The 23746-nt window shown below is 36.7% G+C and overlaps 2 protein-coding genes across 4 annotated transcripts in view; one reads left to right on the forward strand and one right to left on the reverse strand.

Moving 5' to 3' along the window:
• The window catches only part of asic1c (acid-sensing (proton-gated) ion channel 1c), a 100988-nt gene extending 90548 nt beyond the window's left edge, over positions 1-10440 (forward strand). For 2 of the 3 annotated variants that reach the window (XM_005721476.1, XM_005721477.1), the window contains exons 4-11: positions 1554-1704; positions 1813-1869; positions 2314-2467; positions 2691-2782; positions 3136-3215; positions 4410-4481; positions 8405-8457; positions 9568-10440. In XM_005721476.1, coding sequence (XP_005721533.1) covers positions 1554-1704; positions 1813-1869; positions 2314-2467; positions 2691-2782; positions 3136-3215; positions 4410-4481; positions 8405-8457; positions 9568-9646 — 738 coding nt within the window. In that variant the 3' untranslated portion in view covers positions 9647-10440. The remainder of the gene's footprint in view (positions 1-1553; positions 1705-1812; positions 1870-2313; positions 2468-2690; positions 2783-3135; positions 3216-4409; positions 4482-8404; positions 8458-9567) is intronic. The other variant, XM_005721478.1, reaches the window with a different exon arrangement.
• A 5544-nt stretch (positions 10441-15984) lies between these two features.
• On the reverse strand, positions 15985-22661 carry cdk5 (cyclin dependent kinase 5). Its single transcript, XM_005721479.1, has 12 exons — positions 22272-22661; positions 21844-21932; positions 21658-21725; positions 21507-21567; positions 21371-21427; positions 21156-21251; positions 20627-20701; positions 19072-19168; positions 18310-18379; positions 18095-18155; positions 17917-17997; positions 15985-16639 (listed from the first exon to the last, which is right to left on the reverse strand). Exons 1-12 carry the CDS (start codon positions 22306-22308, stop codon positions 16553-16555), a joined length of 879 nt encoding a protein of 292 aa, XP_005721536.1. The 5' UTR covers positions 22309-22661; the 3' UTR covers positions 15985-16552.
• Positions 22662-23746: the final 1085 nt, after the last annotated feature.

Raw genomic sequence — 23746 nt, forward strand, 5'->3', positions numbered from 1 at the left:
TTTGGCTTTACCCTTTCACATCCACATCTGATTTTGTAAGCATTTTGTTTTTGCTTATATGTGTTATCGGGGTGATCCACTGGACCTCTGCTTAATCTCATCTCCAGGGACCAGACAATGTGATTCATTAGGTTTTATTACCCATGAGAACTCTGGCATGAGTTTATAGTCTTGATTATATTGGGGGTTTTATCTCCAGTGTATCTCCACTTATGAGAGTCTGTGGGCTAGAAATGGAGTTCAATAAAGGCTTAATCATGTTTGCCAGTTTAAATCCACTTCTTTTGCGAATCGCACTCTATCTCTGTCACGTTGTATTGGCTAAATGACAGTTACATTGTCAGAGTTAGCACCTGGTTAGAGCTGGTGGAAATGATTGGGAATTACAGTGAACCTTAATGTGACAATGGAGGTGTAATTTCTCTGAGAAATTTCCCAAGAAGAAGCCTTTGGCAGAGATTGTTGGCTTGCTCCCCACTGCAGTTAGCGGCTGAATGCGCAACTACCCAAGCATCGCCGCCCTTCATAAATAATTGGCTTATTTTTGTCATGAAAATAAGTAGCAGACAGAAAACAAGACACTTAAAAGGGGGGCTGGAAGTCTTGTTGGTGGTTAGAGGCCACGCTGTGCAGCACACCACAGAGGAAGTCCCTTTAACGTCGAAGCAGATCTCACACAAAATGGGGCACGCTGCTGCAGCTCCAAGACGGATGGCGAGGTCTAATGTTAAGTGTGAATTGGGTCCTTAAAATTCACTTGTTAAATATTCTTCCCTAATGGATTCATTTAGAATTCTCAGAGTTATTCATAAATGTAATGACCTGCTCTCACCTTATAATGAGAGTTCTACCACTAATGAGACCGCAAACTGAGTGTACACTACATCTCCTCCTGATTGCTAAATTCATAGGGATATTCAGGGTAGTTGTGTAATAAACTCTCACGGGCATCAATGAGAAAATATAGGTTGTTAATCAACAGTAAAACCTCTTTAGAAAGCTTTCATTGACTGGATTATTCATTTAGGTTAACCTACCGTTATATACTACTTATTACCATAAGATTTTTTCTTTTAAAAAAAAGCTCCGTATGTTGTCTTTTAAATTCAATGAATCCTCCAGTAAACCGTTGATTGTTTTCAGTTCCGTTCTCAAGGTTGTAAAATTTGTCCATTGATTGTGGTGTCCTGTCTGTATCTACATATTTTACAGATTTCTCGTAAGCTTGTCTCTATCCCCATGGTACTCTGCTTTCTACCGGGGCCTAGACCTGCATCAGTAACGTTATGCATGATGTCTGCTTGCTGCTACACATGAGCGATGATGTTGTTCCGACTGGACGTTTTATGCCAGTATTGTCTGAGTGCACATTTTCATTCAAGTGCTTCTGTATTTTCTTTTCTTTTTTTATGTTTAAGACATTTGTGTTGGGTTCTGTCAGCTTGTTGTCTCCCTTTTTGAACTTCTGCTACACCGGGCTTGCATTATGGTATTTGACGTAATCCTGTGTGCTGATACACTGAGGGCAAAACATGTGCTGCTCACTCTTTCAGCTTCAGTACCTCCCACCACCTTGGGGAGATTGCAAGTCTACTCCCATAGACTCTGATTACTTCTCCACGTACAGCATCACTGCATGTCGCATCGACTGTGAAACACGGTACCTTCTGGAGAACTGTAACTGCAGGATGGTTCACATGCCGGGTATGAACTGAGAGTTACTTGACCAATAAAAAACCCCATAAATCTCTGTGCCCTCGTGTTGCATTTATAAATAAGTAATCATTTTCACTTTTATGTTGGTTCAAACAGGAAACACAGCCGTTTGCACACCTGAGCAGTACAAAGATTGTGCTGATCCAGCTTTAGGTGAGCGCACACACTTTTTTTTTTTTATTGGATTAAGTGTAAAATATTAGTGTGAGGTATTTGCATTAACAGCGGTGCCACAAGCTTGTTGTATCCTGTAGATACTACTTGTGTGAACCTTAACTTCAAATTACTTTAATTCCAGATTGTGCTGAAACAAAAGCAATAAAGTAAAAATCATTGTTTAAAAATCCCATTAGGAAGATTTGTGATGTGTCTGTGCTTCGCTGATATCAAATAAATCCTGCTGAGTTTTTTCCCCCCTTCCTCTGTTTTATGGCTTCAGTCATTATTTGCTTTCATGGAAAGTGAACGATGGCAGCGAATGTAGCTCTGTTGTGCGTTGTGTGGGATATTTTTAGCAGGGCCTCTGGATACAGGTTTGTTTGATTGTGATCGCAATATGAATGAAATATGAATTGAAATGACTTTGATCATCCACAGACTTTTTGGTAGAGAAAGACAACAATTACTGTGTCTGTCAGACCCCCTGCAACATGACTCGCTATGGCAAGGAGCTGTCCATGGTTAAGATCCCCAGTAAGGCATCTGCTAAATATCTGGCTAAGAAATTCAACAAAACTGAGCAATATATTGGGTAAGTATTATTAGCTAGTTATTTAGATAAAGGCCTCTTTTTCCTTTTCCTGTTGATGGATGGATGTACTGTGGTATAGCATGGTCTGAGTCTCCATCGTTCACCTTCAATGTAACAATAATGAATGATAGTTACGCAGGAGATGTGAGTTATCATTCGTTCTGTTGGGAAAATGGCCCTGGGGGAAATCTGATGGATGTGCTCGTGTGTGTCCTCTCTCCAGAGAAAATATTCTGGTGTTGGACATCTTCTTTGAAGCTCTGAATTATGAGAAGATTGAGCAGAAGAAGGCCTATGAAATTGCTGGACTTCTCGGTAAGATTCTTGCAGTTTCATATTTACTGTGAGAAAAAATAAATGAATAAATCTGACCTCAGAATCAGCACCCTCGGCGGGCATCCCCCCCCCCGCCGCATATTTCGCATATTGTGTTCATCCCTGGTGCTTTGAGGTTCCCTCTTTGAACTCGTGAAACAGGCTGAGCATGTTTTCATAATCTGATGCTCTTGCAAGGGCAGCTGCGTTTGTGAAGTTGGGGCTGGTTGGACAGTTTTGACAATTACGCTCAGATTCCTCAAAGAGATACAGAATTCAACGTGACAGCAAGGGGGAATGGTTTCACGCACCATTGTTTAATTACCCGTATCTGTTAATCTCTCCCTCTGTAGGTGACATTGGAGGCCAGATGGGGCTATTTATTGGAGCCAGTGTTCTTACAATACTAGAAATATTCGACTACCTATATGAGGTAAAGTCATGATCTTTGTTAAAGATTTCTAAGCAATAACTAAATGAATTCTTCTGTTTTTAGATCACATTAAATTCATTTTTAGTAACCTTTACATTTTTAAATTCAGTAGTAGAGAACTTATGGCTTTCTTGTGGAGTCTGGAGAGCTTAGCATAAAGCATAAAGTGTCTGCTACTTAACCTTTACATGCTGTTCATATTAGCTGCCTGCACAGTATGGTCTGGGTCAAGAATGGTCTCATAATAAGTGTTTATAACAAACTACAGATCTATTTAAAATCCAACAGTCCACATAGACAATCTCACCTCACAACAATCTTCTTGCTGTGAGGTGACAGTGCAAACCACATCCACTCTTTTACAGATTTAATGTCTGTGTTAGGGCACACTCTGACCCCTGTATGACCGCTGTTCCAATATATTGTCACTCCGGTGCAGTTTTACTATTTACTACTTTGAAATTCCCCCATGACTGTTCAGAGACCTTCAGGATTCCCTCAGAGACCAGAAAGTACCCGTCTCTCTGGGTTCCCCAGTATATGTTGTAGAAACACAGACAATTCTCATGACAGTGACAAGATTCCCATTGAACTCTGTCACCAGTGCCCACAAAGAAATGTCATGTACAATTTCACAGGTTTCTAAAACAACCATTTTCCTATATTTGACCCATGCTGGTGGATCCAACTCAGTAGATTCGATTTAATTCAGTTCAGTTTTATTTATATAGCACCAGGTCACAACGACAATTGCTTCAAGGCAAGCAAATGTAAGGTTACGATACTACAAACATGGATAATGTAATAAATGTAGTTAAACTGCAGAGATTCTGGTCAGATTTGACCCGGAGCACAAATGTAAAACAGTATAAAAGATATTTTCATTTTGGTGTATTTTGGTCTCTTTAGGAAAAGACATAAAATGTTTGTTTATCAGAAACACATCATATGTGATGTGAACAGTATGTATGGGTTAAAATGTTAAATTGGAAATAATTCTACTCAAAATATACCCAAAAGTATTCTTAACCTAAACATCTTAGACTTCAAGCTTTTATGCAATTTTTTTGTGCAAGATACGATGCTTCATCTTTATAGATGCTGTCAGCCTCAGTATTGATCCTCTTCACTCCCCAAGAAAGCAAACTATTGGATGTGTGAATCTGTAAATAATGCTTTTCTGATGTTTTTTAGGTGTTTAAAGATAAGCTTTTGGGTTACTTCATTCGCAAGAAACGGCCACAGCGCTGTCAGAGCGACAACCTGGTAATTTTTTAGTCCCTAAGAATACACTTGATCGAGTGAAGTGAATGTGATGTACAAAATAAGCTCAGGAACAATGGTCACAGCAACATCAAAATATCTGCTCACACTTGAAATGCTTTTAATGAACAGCACCAGAGAGAAAGCAAAGGCATTATGCCATCATTAGTTTCAATTAGCCCTGCAGAAACAAAATATTTTTCTAGAAAACACAATCATTAATCATACGCACATATTTTTACTGCACAGTGGGAATGCATAATTAGAGTAGTATTAGACGCATACAGTACTTTCTTTAAATGATGAGAAGCAGCATAAATTATTCCGTGTAATGACAAAAAATCTGGGATGCACATAAGTATTCCAAAAGAACAAATTGACTTTGTGCCCCTTTTCTTTTTAAGCTTTTTCCCCAAGTGTTTTGCCACTTAGTGCGCTTAAATCTCAGTGCATGGAGAAGTAGAAGTAAAGAGTTTGACCTGGTTTCTATTGGATTTTATTCATGACTCATAAACTCTGTTTATTGTCAGAGGTTATCTCATTTTATCCCACACACCAACCCAATTTTCAGTATTTCCACACTATATAGTAGCTTCTCAGCGTCACCCTCTTTTGTACTATTAAAGAGCTGTTATTGTTATCCGGGTTTTACCACCAAAATTCTAAAGAGATTTCATTAACATGGAAAAAACAAAGCAATGGAAACTGTAGTACTGCGAGGCATTTCAGTCATGCCCTAAATAACAGCATTTTCATCAAACCCTGTGGTTTAGCACGCTGCATCCAGAGGCATCTCCACTCCTCCTGTTATGCAAGTTAGGAAATGATTAATAACATACACACATCGTTTTAGGATTAGCAATGAGCTGTTGTTCAGGACATAATGTTAAATCAAGGCTTATAACATATAGAAAGATAGATTTTAATCACTACAGTTACACCCATGCAAATAGTGGGTGGTTTTCATATTTATCTAACCAAAATTCTTGAATCAACAAATTATTGCATAACGTAGTTTAACTGCATGTACTTTACTACTTCGCAACACTTGCTGTGAAAATATCAGTGCATTAGACAAGTGCTAAATACCTTCTGTCAAGCTATAAATCGATTTTATTGATCATATTGTGCGTAATGCCACTCTGAAAGAGTTTCAAAAAGGTAGAGGTATAAATACAACAAAGTCCAGCTTTCTTTGTGTTTGCTGGCTTGACAGAACTTAAAACGCCAGTGGTTATCGGCTTTCTCTGTTAACCTGAGCATTCTGCACCATTCTGTGTCCTCAAATAAAAAGGGGTGTTTGACACGGCAAGCGAGTCTTTGTGCACACAAAATGCTGCCTACTCCTGTCAGAGATGTTAATAGATGATGATGATGATAATATAGTGGTAAATATCTATAAAGAACATAAAAATATAACAGTAAAATGCAACACTCTTGCAAATAAGACAAAAGACTAATGCTGCAGAAAATCGTTAAACTGGTGATTTAACGCACAAAGCAATAAAATAAACATTTTACCACTGAAATAAACAGCTGCTGTTTGTTTCTAATGCGACCGCAGCACATTAGAGCTCTGAAGCTTTAAACTAGACACGTTTAAACATTAAAGGTTTCTGTCCCATCGCCTAATAAAGGAGACTTCAGTGCTTTAGTTTGTCAATAGATCAAAGTGAAATTAACTTTATTGACTGAACAGGTATTCTTGGTGTGTTGCAGCTGCAGTTCCAGCATTGTAAACGAGATTTAGCAGCAGATTAGGATCACCTGTAAAACGTTATTTCTCTTTCAGCAACATGGAAATTCAAGTGACAAAGGGATGCACAGTTTGCATTGCAGCAACTTTACACTTTCATTTGTGATGTTAGCTAAACAAGTTGCACATATGAAATATATTTTACCAGCAGATGCGGTTCACTTAAAACACGCTCCTCAGCCAGCCTAAATATTTTAAACCAAGAAAACTCGGAATCTGCTGATATCCATGTTACCACGGTGATTTAGGCAGGTAAAAAAAAAAGCTACTTGACATAGAAAACTCTGACTTTTAGCTCGACATAGCTCCCTAAGCCATGGGTCTCACTTTGTAGTGCACACCTCAGGACTGGTTTAAGTTTTACCTCTTTGATAGCCAGGAAGCTTCTTCAGGCCTTATAGTAAATTGTTGAAGTCTTTAGGAGAACTGCATGTTAAATTAACTTGTCTGAAAAGTATATACAATCAAAAGTAGTAGTAAATGTAATGTATCAACCTTTCTACTTTAGCTGACCGGATATATTTCTGCTTGCAGTATGGTAGCCAAAAATATTTTTTAAAAATCCACATTTTCTCAAACTCAACGTTCACTGAAAATAGAGCTTGGTATAAGAGTATAAATAGTGTACATTTTTTAGTATCATCATTTTTTCTTTATATTTAGAATTCCATTATCTATAAAGCTACTTGAGCTAGGTTCTTTGATATTTTTAAGGCAAATATCAGATACTTTCAATGTGGAATCTCAGGGCTGTAGCTCAGGTAAACTTGAGTGATGGGCGCTTGAAGTCCCTAAAATATCTGGATGCCTGATCTGTGACAGCAGTTTCGGAGACTGGTAGAAACTACAGTTTTCCAGATGTGAGGCTGATTTTGGTTCATGTCTTGGAAATATTACAATGAATTTTGGTGAAATTGCGTTTTTTCCATGTTTAAGCTTTAATATGTGTGGAAGCCTTTATCTGATTTGGACTGTGCTGCATAATCTTATGTGCTCTGTCTGTATATGAGAGAAGCCATAACTAAAATATCTGTCCCCTACCTGCAAAACAATGTTTTTACAGGCCTCAAAATATGCAGTCAGAGATTGGGCATCCAAATATTATAAAGGATCTATCTTTCTGTTAACTTGAGCTACACTGCAGAGAGTCGACCTTCACAGAGGTAGTTGCACTAAAAGAATTTGAAGGAGCTAGCTCAACAGGTTTCCTAGATAATGGAATTTTTAAAACAGCCCCTTAAAAACGATTATATAAAACATCTAACAACACTACCTAGTTACGGTAGGGACCTGTCGTTTATGTATTTTAGCTAATGAAATCAGATAAATACCTACCTGCAACATCTCTTCTTTTCTGGTGCTGTCATAATGAAAAGCATTTAAGCAGATTTTTGTTAAGTGCAGAAATTGCCTTTTGTCCCTGAGTTTATTCAATCTGCCAATTTGCATTCCTTGGCTTCATGCTGGAAATGAAAGCTGTGCTCTCTGTCATACATTATTAGAGGTAAAAAGACAGCATGCAAAATAAGTTGTGGCCAAGTCTGTCTTCAAATCTGTTTGAAAGTTGTGGTTTTGTTTCTGCATGAGGGCTGTGCTCTTGCATGCTTGGGTCAGTATTGAGTTTGTTAGCTGTTGTAGAGGAAACGATCAAATATATGTTTAATGTCTTTTACAAAAGTGGAAGTTTATAGATTTTAAACAAAAATATCAATCAGTTTAGTCATTTTTTAATTAAGAAAAATACTAAAACAGCAGGAAAGAAAGCTTTCATTTAGTGGGCTGCACTCAAGCTTTTATAGTGTTTTCTCTTCTGCACTCTGCTCCATTCATGTCATATGTTCACCTCGTTACAATAAACCATCCTCTGTACTTCTTTTTTCTCACATTTAATTATATTTTTTCAACTAGTTCACTGTCACATCTCCACTCAGACAATCTGTTAATGAAGCGCTTTAATTGTTCAAGAGACATCCTTCTGGGTGACACTGACTTTAGCCTTCCCTGCTCATTAAGAAACCCCCTCATATTTCATTTTGAACGATCATCTTCCTTCAGTGCTTTAATGATATCACCGTGTTCCCTTGGGAGTTTAACTGATAGCATTTACATTGTATTTTATTTTCATTTCAGTCACCCTCACCCATCTTTCTTTTCATCATGTCTATTCCAGGAGTTTCCAGAGAACCCAACCAGCCCTGGTGTCACGCCTAATCATGCCCCCAGGTAGCACATCCCATTGATAATAGATGCTCCCTCCCATGCTGTCCCTCTCTTTCATACATACTTGAGATCATCACATTCATCATTTTCTCCATGGTTACAAATGATTTGGTTGGCAGTCAACAAAAGAGAGGGGTGATTATCCAGCTGTAGCGAGCACTTTTAATATCTGCCGCCGTGTAAGAACAGGTTAGTTGTTGTCTGCTTTGACAGAAGGGTGCTGGGCCGAAAGAAGGCTGAAGTTGGTTGGATTCTCCAAGTGCATAAAGATCTTATTCTCTGCAAAACTTGTTCCTTCCACCGAATAATGATGCTTTTTTTTCTCCTCGTAGGATAAAGTGTACTCCTGTGAAAGCATATCACATATTTATTGAATTGCACAAAAACTCTGAACAACATGAGATCTATTTGTTTCCCTGCAGCACTAAGGTCTATTTAGAGGCAATGCATTGGAAGGTCCGAGCCAGATAACATCACTAGATGCATTACTTTGTGATGTTATCGCAGGCCTGCATGCAGTGAGTTTGCACAAAGATAGAAGGTTCTTTGTCGATGGGACTACCGGTGTTTGTTATCCACATATCTGCAGTTATCTGCTAAATAAGGGCCTTTGTACATGACGAAAAATGCAGACATATGTGGATGTTACTACTTGCATAACTATCAGAATTACACATGCTAGTGTAAAACCAGGACTAAAAATCTGCTGTTTTCTTTCTCTTCTCCCTCCTTTCATTCATCTTACCCCATCATCTTACCCCCTCAATTTATCTTCTCATTACATATGAAACATATGCAATGTGGCTGATGTCGAAACCCCTGAATCTGTTGTACTCTTTGCCTCATCATTGTGCACATATGTTTCTGTCATTCATTATCCTTTCATTCACAATCATTCCCCCATTTTTTCCTGTTTTTGATCAATTTCTCCTTGTTACATTGTTTGTTTTTTCTCCCCTCTGCATCCCTCTACGATTGTATTGGCTGCTCTCCTTTTTACCTGCGGCTCATTTATTTCCTCCATCATCGGCATCATCATCGCTCCCTGCATCGCTCCTCCCTTAACCCGGTTGAACTCGTCTCCCCTCCTCCCCTCCTCTCTGTTTCTTGCAGAGCACCTGTGACACCCTCCGGAGTCACTCGGACAGTCTCGGATTCACCCCGAACATGTTACCTCGTCACCCGACTATAGGCAACTTTGAGGAGTTTGCTTGTTGACAACATAAAGCAGGGGTTGGGGATGGGGTGGAACATCTGGGTACTTGACAGCAAACTGTGAAATCATTTTAACAGAGAAAGGCTCTTGAGTGTATGCTCACAAAATGCGTAGTACAGTTTATCAATGCCTGAATAGAAATAGAATACTATCATCAGAAACAAAAGAGACCACTTCCAAAACACAACTCAGGTTTAACTGCCATGTCAAGGCATCCATGTTAATTTACTCATGTTTCATTCAGTAGATTTGTTTATGTTATCGAGTATACAATACGTGAGGATAAACGTGTTCAAAAAGAGGAATCTGAACTGTGTTGCGATGAGTCATGTGGTACTGCTGTGCTAGTATTGATGTACATCAATCAGTCTAGTTATAAAAAAAGCAACAACAAACGCATGTGGATTTGTATGTGTAGCAGCGTTTATCAGTGTTATGCCTCCAGCATCTAACCAATGCTGTATTGAGTGACCTTATAGCAGTCACGTTTTAACGGAAGAGCCTTTTAGACATCTGCTCCACTTTTAATGAGCTGATTGTTGACATGAATTAAAACACTAGACTAGTGTTGAATGTTGCCTTTTGCTACTATGGGGCTTTAATTTGTCTTTAATTAGACATGTGTGCTTACCCACCTTTGAAACACGAGAGGAACTTGATGATTTGTATATATGCTGTTTTAAGACTCCTGAATTACATGGTTTTGTTGACTTTAGGCTTTTTTTAAGACAGTGAGGGTAAAAAAAAAGAAGTCAGAAGGCAAAAAAAGGCAGTTGATTGTACTGTTATATTTCATTTTCAGTCATATTTCCATTTCTTTATATAGTTGCTGCAGAAATTGTCCCCATAAAAGCTGGCCCTGTTTTCAGTTGAATTCGCTCCAACAGAAACAATCTGAATTTCTTTTGCCTTTCCTAATAGTTCAGTTGTTTTCATCACAATGTCTTAAAGATTCATCAGCACAATCCCCTGTGATAGTAATCTATTCTCTATTGAAAATGCTGTGAGTTTAAAAGGCTTGCTGGTGACATTCCTAAACTTGACAGAAATTTGTAAATACCCACAATCAAATGCCATGAAGAAATTCTACATTGCTCATGTGAAACATGTCATATATACATATAAATATAGATATATAAATTTAAAATACAAAAAAAAAAAAAATCTATCTTTCTTCATCCGTTCTTACACCACAAGGAATTTGGACTTTCTATCTAGGTGGACCGTCAAGTGTCTTTGAGTACAACATGGATGGCAGACTTTATTAGGTACAAGAGACTTTGCCTCAATACATCTACAACTCACTGCACCTCAGCCCCATTCAGTTGATTTATATTAGAAATGCATTGTAAAATTTTACCATTGTAACCTATTATTATTACGATTATTATTATTATTATTATGATTACAGAATATGTAATAAGTCACAAATAACAGTTTGTGATGTATAAATGATCAAGTATAATAAACTCTATATTTACTCATCTTACTCCTCATGTACACAACTTTTCTTCGAACCTTCGTGTCAGTCTACTTCCTTTCTCGTTTAAATAACACAGAGCGTGTTATTTAAATATTTCGGTTATGATTTGTAGGTACTATAAATACTGGGAACCTTTTTTTCGTGAAACTTTCATGTATAACGCCAGTCAAGTGAGTGGTGTTCATAACTCTGTAGCTTTATTACTCTGTTGTCTGTGTATTAGATGACTGTTGATGTGAAGCACAAACCCTTGGAAATCAGCCATCACTGGAAAGCCAATGACTGGGCGTCTATCGTTGTAACTACCTTTTCTGGCTCTAGATTTAACTACACACACTGTTATGTGGTGTGCTCACAGCTCCGGCGTTATCAGGAACAAGACTGGTAATTTAAGCGGAGCCAGAGAGCACCTTGTGGAAGGACTTAATCCAAATGGAACTTTTGCCTTTCAGGAAGCAGACACTAAGAAAAAAAGGGTTAGTCAGTGGCATTGTGTTACGAGCAATAAATGCACTGAATCAGACAGCACTGTTAGCAAACTGACCAGAAAAAGATTGATTGAGGATCCAAATTATCAGTTTGTGATGTATGAAACAGTTACGATGGATGTAAACCGAGCAGCTGCCGCCTGCAACAATGATGTATGATATGACAAATAAACCATCATGAACTCAATAAGAGACGCAGATGCCAATTCATGTTACACAATGATCCTCCTCTGATGCTGTATTGCCATGATGATTTTGAGTGTGTGTGTGATGCTGCTGGGCTACAAGTGACCCAACATTACCGCAAACTGTGGAGATATGAAGGCTTTACCTCTCTCTCGCCCCACCCCCTGCCTTACTACCAGTCAAAGAAGCAGTAGAGTGCATCTGAGCTGGCAGAAAATATTCCTTAACTATTTATTCTCATTAACTAATCTTTCATGGATATTTACAGCATAGTTACGGCCAAGTAGAAAAAAAAGTTCACTATATATTTCTGCCACTAAATACCTGAATTTGATTGATTTTATCCTAATAATTTACAGCACATCACCCATTTTCTTCCTTGCATGTGTATTCCTATTATCTCTGATCTATTAATGTAATATTAGCTATGCTATTCACTTTGTACTGTTCAAAGCGTATTTTCTTTGGAGTCAGATGAATCAAAACAGCGTTCTCCACATCCTGCACTACAATGTCCTGGATATTATGATTACATTATGATGTAAGAATCCTCCTCTAACCAGGCTTGGGACTGTGCAATACACAGAAGAATAGTTTTTGTGGCTTGATTAAACTGTGTGGCTTGAAATCAAACTAAAATGTGCCTTTAAGACAGGTTCTTACAGGTAACAAAGATTTTCCTGTGCCAACACACACATAGACACACACATACACACACCTGGAGAACAAGAAGTTGTTTCATCTGGCTCTATATGCTATATGTGCATTTTATTGTAGATATGTGATTTTAACTCTAAGCTGTACATTAAATAGTTAACACACTTAACTATGTGTAACGTAGTCAGTTTTAAATAAAACTGTATTGGATGTTTGTTTGCTTTTTAAACAGTACTTACAGAGGATGTTATGTGCCAGCAAAAAAAGGTAACATCCAGCTTAAATAAACCTGATAAAGTCTACAGTGAAGCTAAAGCACAACAGAATATTCTAAACGGGTAACAAAGGAGAATAAATACTGCAAAGGAGGGTTTTTTTTTTTTTACCACTAGTGGTAATATGATAGTAGTTGTTTTGCCTCTGTACTCTATCACAGTGCATTTTAAATCACACAATAGAAGTTTCCAGTTTTAATTCAAGGGATTTTAGAGAAAGTTTCCCCATTAACTGTTATAATATGTGATTGAAGTGCAGACTTTCTCTGCAACAAAAGTTTTACATTAGCTGTTGAGAAATTACAGCCATTTTTAGACCCTAGTTTTTTCATAGGATATCAGTAATTGCACAAACTATCATCATTTTAATGATTGTTTTTAGCACTTAGATGAAACTCATCTGGATTCGGTGACTGCCTGAAGTCTAGTCTGTGCCATTTATTTATGTTTTATTCAGTTTGTGCATCTCTCTGCATTCTCTTTGTATTTCATAACTGAAAAGGATGCTCCCTTAGGTTGAGATCAGATCTCACGTTCAAGTTAACCTTGGATTTAAGTGATTAAAGGTTGTTTTCTGGAACTGTGCAGGCTCTAGTGGTATTCTGGCAAAGCCTAATCTAGCCTTCTTGTTCTTGAGTGTAACCAATGGTTTGTACCCTTGTTGGCCAATCCAATCATTCGTTTTAAGAACATAGCTAACTGTTGATTTGGTCTCTCTGAAAGGTTTGTTTTTCAGCCTAATGATGATGTCCCTCACTTGAGCTTCAGATTTACAATTACAGTAACCTACGATACGAAACTTTAAATTGACTACTGATATCATGTTTGTTTCCTTTGTCAGGTGAACAGGCCTCACCTGGCAAAGAAACAGCTCGTCAGTCAACTGTCCAATTAATTTTCACCCTCTAAAAATGGGGACTGTGTATAAAAATAGCTGTAATTCGTAAACAGTTCACGCAAAACTTTAAAAAACAACTTGAATTAAAGCTGAGAGCCTTTACTGATTGATTGAGACGCCACTGTGACGGTGTGAAGAGGCAAAACTACAAAAATTATGTTTGTCCAAGAAATTATGGACCTTACTGTATAATTATTATACCCACACTCCTGTCCATTGTGTGTGAAATCAATCACAATTATTTGGAGAGTAATAATAATTATTCGTGTGTCTGGAGGGTGGAATTGCACTCTTTTTAAACCTCAGTGATGTACAAGGTGAGACATAAAGAAACCCGTTTCAACACATGGAATCTACAAGAAAATGTAGAAAAACTGAAAAATGTATTTCAACCTTTACGAACACCAGCGTTATAACCAAATTTACCTTAAGTGGCACTGATTATGCAAAATATTATTTTATTGTATAATGCAGTATTGCATTATTAATGTGTGGTTTTGATATAGGCTGGAGTTCTTTCATATTTGCCTCCAAAATGTATTGGACTATATATTAGAAGCGTGGCAGCAGAAGAACATGAGAAGTATACAGCACTGAATAACATGTATTTAGTTCTACTGTCCAGTGATTTTCATTATAGATGATTGTAACGTCTTCTCATCTAAGGTGTGCACTGCTACAGGATCACTCTGTCAATAACTGTGCACAAAATGACATGCTCCTCCCCCCCAAATTACTGAATAATCAAGCAGGAAATTCATTTTAAATCAAAGCAAACTTGTATTTATGTTGACTTTACTGAATACTGAGTCTTATCAGCTGAAATATACATAAAACATTTGCCCCACAGTCTACCAGCAAAAGCAGAGACTAGACAAAGTGCAAAATCCACTCATCGTTCAAATTCAATTTTAAGCCGTTTAAATGGTAAATGTTCTGCAAATGTTCTGTCAATACAAGTGCATGAGTGAAAACATGTTTTGTTTTTTTCATTATAACTTAATCCACACGCCCACACAACCTTCAAACATTTGAAAATCCTAAAAAGAGCCTGCAAAACACAATAGACTGGAGCATACTCAGATCATTCGAAGAGTTTTTGTACTAAATGAAAGTGCGCTACATTTAAAAAAATAATAAAAAGTGGATATTCCATCATTAATAAATACATGCATCAATTTTTTTGTTTTACATCAGCGAAAAGAAAATGAACCCCTTTCCTATTAAGACAGCTACTTCAAACACAGCTCATTATGGATGATTTCTATGGGATGACTAGAAGCTCTGTAACAATCATAAGCAAAATAATACTGCGAGCTGTTAACCATGTTATTAAGTAACTGAAATGGAAACAGCTAATGGTGCAAAAACAGTTATTACGCAAAAATACAGATTATCAGCAGATTATCTGGGTTTGTTTTTCCATTTTTAACAACTGTTAGAAAAGCATTTGAGAAAAGTGTTAGTGTCATGGTGCTAGAAATGTAAAAAACAAATAAAAATGTTCAACAATGGTCCACTAGTCATTAACACATATATATTAGCCCATTTACTGTTAATTGGTATAATCCTGGCTGTCAGTGTTCAACGTATTTTAAGGTAACGACAACTAAACAATCGGAAATAAAACTATCACAAAGTGCACAAAAGATAAATACAAAATGAGAAAATAAAAGCCTGAGAAACAGAAATGATCAGTTAGCCTCTCGTGCTATCCAAAAATCTTGTAATAGGTAATTGGAAAATGAGTTTTAGCGTTGGTATGTAAAATATCAGAAAACACAAAAGTGCGTACAGCCCAAGTAATCAAAACGGTCTCTAATTGTCTCACTGTTTTCTACATTGTTGCCAGTCAGTTTTTAATTTGGTACTAGCTGTAGGAAAAAAGGCTCATTTATTCAACAGATACACTTACAGTTAAGTCTGATTAACAGCTAACATTACCTAATGAGTAAAAAGAGTGATTAAGGTAATTAAATTTAGCTTTTAACTGGGGGGAATTCCCATTTCCCTTTGATTATTACCAAATGACATATTAATATTCAGGAAGCCCCCACGGAAGCTTTTTGAAAGCTTGTGTTACAAAAACATTGACTTATGCCTTAATCATTTTCAAATGAATAGCATGACTCTAAAGCCCACAAATCTATTAATGCAGTCTAATCGTAAACGGAAGCTCTGTAGCATCAGTGGCCTCTGGAATGTGTTAAAAATATTAAATCAGTAAATGTATATATGATGGCTAATAGGTAAACAGCTGTACAGACATGCCACATAAGAGTATGAGATCATTTAGAACGCCACCATTAAATTAGTCTGTCCACACATCTCAGCCATATGTTTTAATAACCAGATTCAGGTGGTCAATATACCATCACATATTGTAAACTTTCAGATATAAATATTGGAACTGGCATCAAAACCTCTACAAATGATAAGACTTCAAATCTGCTTTGAAAACAAAAACATAATAGAAACAATATATTTACAAAGGCTTTTTAGGGGCTACTGTACTGCACTACAATTGTAGTTATTCAAAGTGAATTCACCAAATGAGATTACCACAGATTCTAACGGCCATTTTTAATTATGATATACCGCTTTCACACGTATAAGGTTTATGCGGTCCAACGTCGTCCCACATTTGTGCCAATTAACTGGAAAGTGTGTATGTGCCAAATTAAAAATAGGCTTTCAACTTAAAAGAAGCTAATAAATCCTTGCAGCGACACCAGGACTTTGTTCCTCACAGAGGCACAACAGAATGAATAGCAGGGGGAGTGTTTGAAAATCCAGTGAGGGATTTGCCTTGTTTTGAATTTTTCCTGAAGTCCCAAAAGAGAGCGGGGATGGTTGATTCTGGCAGCTGACGTTTATCGAGAGGCAGTTAAGCATTTATGGTGGGCAGAAATCAGCAAAGTAAGGATGCTGTAAGGCCTCTTCTGCAGAGATCCTCTGGACAGGATTACATTTCAACAGGTTCTGGGTGAGATCAAAGGATAGATTTTAAATTAGTGATTAGCAGTATCAGATTTCCTACAGCAAAACTTTTAGCTGGGTTAATCCATCTCAAATCATCACATTTTTTAAACATTTTTTGCTTCTTTTTTTTTCCATTTTTTATTTATTTATTCTTTTTAAATATTCTGCCTACCCACTTCCTGCATTTTTTTCCCCAACACTTTGGAATCCAAGGCCATTTTAACATATCTAAAAACTATCAAATAGTTTAAAATTTTCACTGGCCTCCTTTACTATAAATACAAATTATTGAATATTTGCTAGTCAAACTTAAAATAAAAGGTATCATATTTGAGCATATACTAAAAAATATATTATTGCAAAAGACATCGAGTGACAATTTTTTAATGTTATGTAGATGTTTTTCACAGTAATGGAAAATAAACATGAAATTCTTTTGTCACAAAAATAAACCAATTTTGTCATCGAGCGAATGTGACAAGTTACACCACAAAAATGTCACTAGACAGTCTAATCTAAATACAAAAAATTCTGGGGTTTCCAAGGGGTACTCTAATTATAACTGAGAAAATAATTTTGTTAAATATAGGCTTATTTTTGCATTTTCGCAACCCACTTTGCAGGCATGCACATTGCCATGAAGGAGTCAGATTTAGTTTAAAATGTACTAAGAGGCAATAAAAAATGCATAAACTATAATTGCAAAAGATTTTGTTCATAGAAATTAATATAGCAGCATAATTAGGAGTGATAAAGAAGGGATTAATAGCTCATTTCATGTGAGGAGCCTTGCAAGGCCAAGTTGCTGTGTCCACATGGAACAATATGGTTAGGGTAGTCTGATACAAGACCCTTACCCTCCAACCCAGCCATGACTGCAACAGGCAAACAGGGATCATGCTATCCTCATGATGACCATTGTAAGAATTGCAATATTTATATATATAATTTTGCATTTTTATGTTAACATATTCACGTCCAAATATTGCAACATATTTCAACATGTGAAAAAAAACATGCTAGAATTGGACCAATCATTTTTCAAAATTGGGGTGGAAAAAATACAACAACAACGAAAACACACACACACACAAAACACCAATCTGAAAATTATCAAGTAAAACTTTACTAAAAGTTGTCTAAAGTTTTTCAGCAAACTGGAGGTGACTGAGCAGAAGGCCCACAATGATTTTAGATGGAATAACCCAGCTACAATAACAGATTTCCATCATTTTACTGTAGCCACTCAAATATTGCGCAAATTTGTTTTAGAGTACCTGAAGTAGATCCCGTCCTGTGCTACTTAATTTAGGGACCACATTAACCAGTGAGGTGGTGGCAGGATACATGGGATATGGCTAAAGGAAGAAAAAGAGTTTGTAAAGAATAAAAACAATTCAGTAAAAGCTCAATGCACTGGAAGTTTTACAAAAGAAATTACATCAAAAAAACTACCTTGTAATCTGGGAGTTTTGTCATTGTTGGCCACTGTTCTTCAGTTGGTGTTCCCAACAATGTACAGAGCAGTTAAAGACAAACTTTTAACATTACTTTTAAGACTTGCTGTTCATAAATAATTTAAATATGAGTAGTTCTGCCCGAACAAACCAGAGACCCACATACCAAACTGTATATCGTCAGTAGGTACTGCATTAGCATGAAAAGGATATCTGAAAATTCTTTTCAACTGGTCATCCACATCATTCCCGGGGAATAAAGGCCTTCCAGCATTAGCCAGCTCTGGAAAAATAAATAAATAAATGGCATCAAATTAAGTTACCATTCAAAACATGAACACAAAAAAACAACTAACTATCCTTTAAAGATGCTGGCCTCAACCACTACACAATATGACTGTTTACTTAAATGTTGAGTGACTTTAAAGAAGACTAGACAAGAAAGCAGGGGGAGAGAGCAGGGACAAGCGGCAACTCTTTAACTTAAATCTTTGTTTGCACATTTATTACTTGTATATAGTATTACATCAATTATTTTGTTACTTTATTGATAAAGTAAGAGCTTTACTTTACATAGAAAGATATTTTTATCTTATTAAAATATTGATTTTTATTTATGAAAGGAAAAAACAAGCCATCCATATTAGCCTCTTATTGTACAATATAAACATTCTGTTTATTTATATGTACGAAGGACAATGACACTATTTCTGCATAGACTTCAAAGGCCTTTGGGTTGGAGTTGAATCCAGGCTGCTGTATTTAACTTTGTAACTTATGGTCACCTGCTCACACTGTGACCTGAACTGGAACCTTCAAAAGTAATACTTTAAATATTAATAATACTGTAAAATAATATGAAACTACCAGAATCCTAAAAAGAGATACATTTGTGGTCTTACCACCCAGCACCAAATTATTGGATTACTTGTTTAATTTTATCCTCATTTGATTCCACAAACCACACACACAGACCTGCAAATATGCATCCAGCAGACCACATGTCGATAGAGGTAGAGTAAAGTTTGGCTCCAAACAGCACGTCCGGAGGCCGATACCACAAAGTCACCACCTAAAAACAAATCAAAACAAAATATATTATCACAACCAGACTAATCTTAAAATAAATGTTGGGCATAATGATGGCTCTCTGAGGTGGGTTTTACATTTGGTGTGTTTCACAAAGAAATTACTTTGGCAACACTGTTACTAATACTGAATGGCATATTTAAATCTCCCTCTGCTTTCCACCACAACTTGTTGGCATTTTAAAAAGCTGCTGCTGTGTCACACACTAATTTTTCCAAGGACTTATGAAAATGAGTCGCCTGGAGGGCACCGCAGGAGTAAAAAGGACAAAAAAAAGAAAATCAAATGCAATTATAGAAAAATTCCACTTTTCAGAGCAAATGTGTGGGCTGACTGCAAGTGACTATGCTTCAGTTTAAAAAGTGCAAAAGTTCACCTTAGTAATTGTTGTGCAAATTACTAAACATGACTACCTGCTACAAAACAACTACTAACTTTTCTTTTTACAAAACTTATACTTGTAGAGCTTCCAGCTAGAAAAGGATTTCAAGTTTTTGAACTACGACAAATGAAAAAAGTACAGTGTTGTTAAGTCCTTGCTTCTAAATATGATAAAACTGGCTTTTATAGGGGTTAGCTGAATAATATTGTGGATAAAGTAAAAACTTAAAAAAACAAAAACAAACCCTATACTACGTTTAAGCTGCTCGTACTATGTACATTATATAGTATGTCGATGTAACAAGAAGCAACTGTGGAAGCCACAGAGCAATACATCCTCTTAAATGTAAATGATATTTTAAAATCTCAATGCTTCAAACTCAGGTCTCCACTAGATTTTCTGTTTATTACATTTTCAGATCAGCAGCGTCAACCTGGGTCAAAATCCCCATGAGAATTGTTTGCCAGGTTTTTAGGTAAGTCTCGCCCGTCATTTCTCTCAAAGCTTTAGCAATAACAAAAATCAAACACCCACATGCTGAGACATGCGTCACTCCATTTCATCATTAATTAAACAAATTAATTTGAAGATAAAAGAAACAACTTGACGACTTTAACTGTGTGCACATGAGAGACTGCAAAGAAAGCACATTTTAAAAACGAAATAAAACACTGAAAAAGTTGAAGGGAATCTACTGGTTAGATGTAAATACTGTGCTATATTCTGGCTCCCTTTTATATTTAGATCTTAAGGTAATTAGGTCAGTGCACTTCTCAAACAAAGCTGGAAGCTTTCATTTTACTCAGGAAGAGTGGTTTTGTTTTAAAAACTGAGATAGTATGTTTCATCATAAGATTGTTAACCTTTTGGATACCAATACTTCTTGGAAAGCCAGCTTTAAAGTATTCTTACACCATTAGTTTACACAACATTACAAATAAGTTGTCCTCTCTTTAGACACAGCAGGTGCCAAAAATTGTGCTTTTAACACTGGTCATATGTCTTTAGTTTAAAGCAGTGAGCTGTTATTACCTTCTGCATTAATGATGTATAACCTACCTCTGCTGAGTAACACCTCACAGGAATTCCAAAAGCTCGAGCCAAACCAAAGTCAGCCAGCTTCAGCTCTCCGTTCTACAGACAGATAAACAATTCTTACTATAATTATCAAAGCATATAAATGGATACATGTCTGTATCCACATTATCACCTCCCTGAGTCAATCTAACAAAATTTTGACGTTAATACGGCAATATAAAAACCTTTGTTTTTTTTAATTTATTCTAAATCCCACTACTTTTGAATTATATTATGTATATTATCATTTCATCGTCGCCCCGTGAATGCAATCTCTGTATCACACGTGGTAAACTAAGACACTAGTAAGCTGCAGTGCTCAAATGAATGAACTTCAAAACAAAAGATATTACACAGAATCTCAATGATAAACTCAGTGGTGCTTGTTTTCACAAAGAAAACCAGTGTCCATCTCACTTAGTTTTCACTTTAAAGAAATAGTATACTGATGGAGTCCACACAGCAATGAATGTTTATCAGCCATCAAGTCCAAATGCACCTAAACACTCACTCTGTTGATGAGGAGATTCTGCGGCTTCAGATCTCTATGAAGAACATTTCGACTGTGACAGAAAGCAAGGCCTTTCAACAGCTGGTACATGAATGACTGTACAGGAAAACAAACAGCATCAACAATATGGAGTTAATTTGAAATTTTAAGCAAAAAACAGGCTTTTAAGCAGTCAGGTTTACATAGTTTAAATGCTCTTCATGTTTATGTCTCACCTTCACAGTTTCAGGATCTAGATCCCCGTTGCAGCTGTCGAAATACTTCTTCAAATCCTGCAGCAAAGAAGAGAGACATATTAGCCTCAGAAGGTACATATTAAGATATAGTGCGTTTTAGGGGTGATCAACTCACCTGATCACAGTATTCAAAAACCAAGGTTAACTTCTTGTCACTGTGCAAAACGTCATGTAGTCTAAAAAAGGCAAAATAATATTCTGTTGGTGTTTGTTGACATCAGGGTTACATGCAAACTGGAGGCATTCAGCTCTTCTGTCAGACTTACCTGACAATGTTTTTATGTTTCAGTTCCTTCAGAAGACAAATTTCTCTCAGAGCAGAACTAGGCACCCCCTAAAAGATTATTTTTAAAATTTAATAAAACAAAACAAACAGCTTCCATTTAGTACTAGCCTGCTAACCACTAGCTAACAAACACTGTGACTCTCATATCATTTTATAAAGAACAAACCTCGTCGTCGTCGTCCAACCTGACCCTTTTCAAAGCCACAATTTCATGGGTTTCCCTGTTTTTTGCCTTAAAAACGGTCCCATACGTACCTATGGAGCAGACAAAATTTATTTAAACCACATATCCCGATGAATGGGCACAGCTAAGGGGTCCTAATATTAGCTCGCTACATGCCCACCGTTAGCTAGCGTTAATATAGTAAAAGTGGAAGGCAGAGCTCTTCGGACTGGCACTGTTACTAGCACATACTAGTGCGAGTAAAAACTCGCAATGTTTCCATGTGGTTAACTGGGGCATACATCAACGAATACATATTGCTTACAGATTAGCTAACTTTAGCCTTCGACCTGCATGAATGCTACATTAGCATGCTAGGCTAACTAATATCAACCTTGCGAAATTAACCAAAACGAAAGTCTGAAACTTACCCTCCCCGATTTTTTCAAGCTTTTCATATTTCTGCATGTTTGGCCAGTGAAGCCAGCCTCGAATACGTTAAAAAACCAACGAATGACAACACCCCAAATTGGGGTGAAAAGAAAATGTTATTGTAGCTAGCGTTAGCTTAAATCTGTCTACTATGCTGCTGCTCTTCGGATTGCAGCCGAGCATGTCTTGTTTGTCATCTACAGGCTGAAAGTCGAATTACAGCAACCTTGAAACTAATCTGCTATAATGAACAACATTTTAACAAGCAGAATTTCGTGTCCTTAAAAAACATCATTTGTGAAAATCGTGTAAAACGCAAGTTTATGTACAAAAGTAAAGTAATCCATAATAGCCATTAAAGCTCATTAAAGATGGCTCATTCACAGAGGTGTTGCTGCAGACAAAGTGATAATATGAACATGGTAGAGATGTGATTATCTGGGGCGATCATTACTAACATAATCTTAAAGTGCAAATGTATTCTAGGAAGTTGTGAGACTGTTAATTTCTTCAGTAGACTTCCAATATGGCCTAATATATATGTGTAGTGATGTAAACACAACTTTATGGCGATATTAATTTTATGTCCTTTGTGATGTGATCAGCAAACAAGCCCATTGTTGGGAATACTGATTGCTATTGTTTATTATTACAAAAGAATATGTCAGCACATACAGCTGCAATCCCTAATTTTTTGAACAAAAGAACAATTTTTTGGTGTTTCCTCTATACACCACAGCAGTGGATTTTAAATCAAGCAATCAAAATCAAGCTGCATATTTCCCGCTTTAATTAAAGGAGTTTTTACAAACGTTTTGCATTCACTGTTTAATTACAGGCATTCTCTATAGTCACCCATTTTCAGAGGCTTAAAAGTAATTGGACAATGGATTGACAAGCAGTTTCATAGCCAGGTGAGGCCTGTTCCCGTGTTCTGTCATGATAAGTGAACAGGACATAATATCCAAACTTGATTAAACGTTTTGAGATTATATTTTAAAGCTTTTTGCTGTAATTTAAAATATGAGACTCAGAGATGTTAGAGCAAGTGAAGAAGGCTATCATAAGGCTAAAAAGGACAATAAATCAATTTTAGGGGAGGCCAATAGAATAGAATAAATCTTTATTGTCACTGATGTAAGAACAATGAAACACAGTTTGGCATCTCTCTGTTTGCAGCTTATAGAGATGCCAAAATGTGTTTCAAATCAATAACCTGGTTCATTATTAAACATAAGGAATGGGATGACCAGCCCAACAACACCAAAAGGCCTGAGTGAGTGCAAAACTAATGTGGATGATGACGAAATTATTTCTATGATTAAGAAAAACAACTTCACAACATCTTACCAAGTTAAGAACACTCTCTAGGAAATTGCTGTGTGTGTGTGTGTGTATGTGTTAGTCCCCATAGGGAAATAGTTCCTCTGCATTTAGCCCATTCACCCAGTGAAGCAGTGGGCAGCCATCAATG

Source organism: Pundamilia nyererei, unplaced genomic scaffold, assembly GCF_000239375.1.
Source record: "Pundamilia nyererei isolate P.nyererei 1_Seehausen unplaced genomic scaffold, PunNye1.0 scaffold00004, whole genome shotgun sequence".
Taxonomy (NCBI): Eukaryota; Metazoa; Chordata; class Actinopteri; order Cichliformes; family Cichlidae; genus Pundamilia; species Pundamilia nyererei.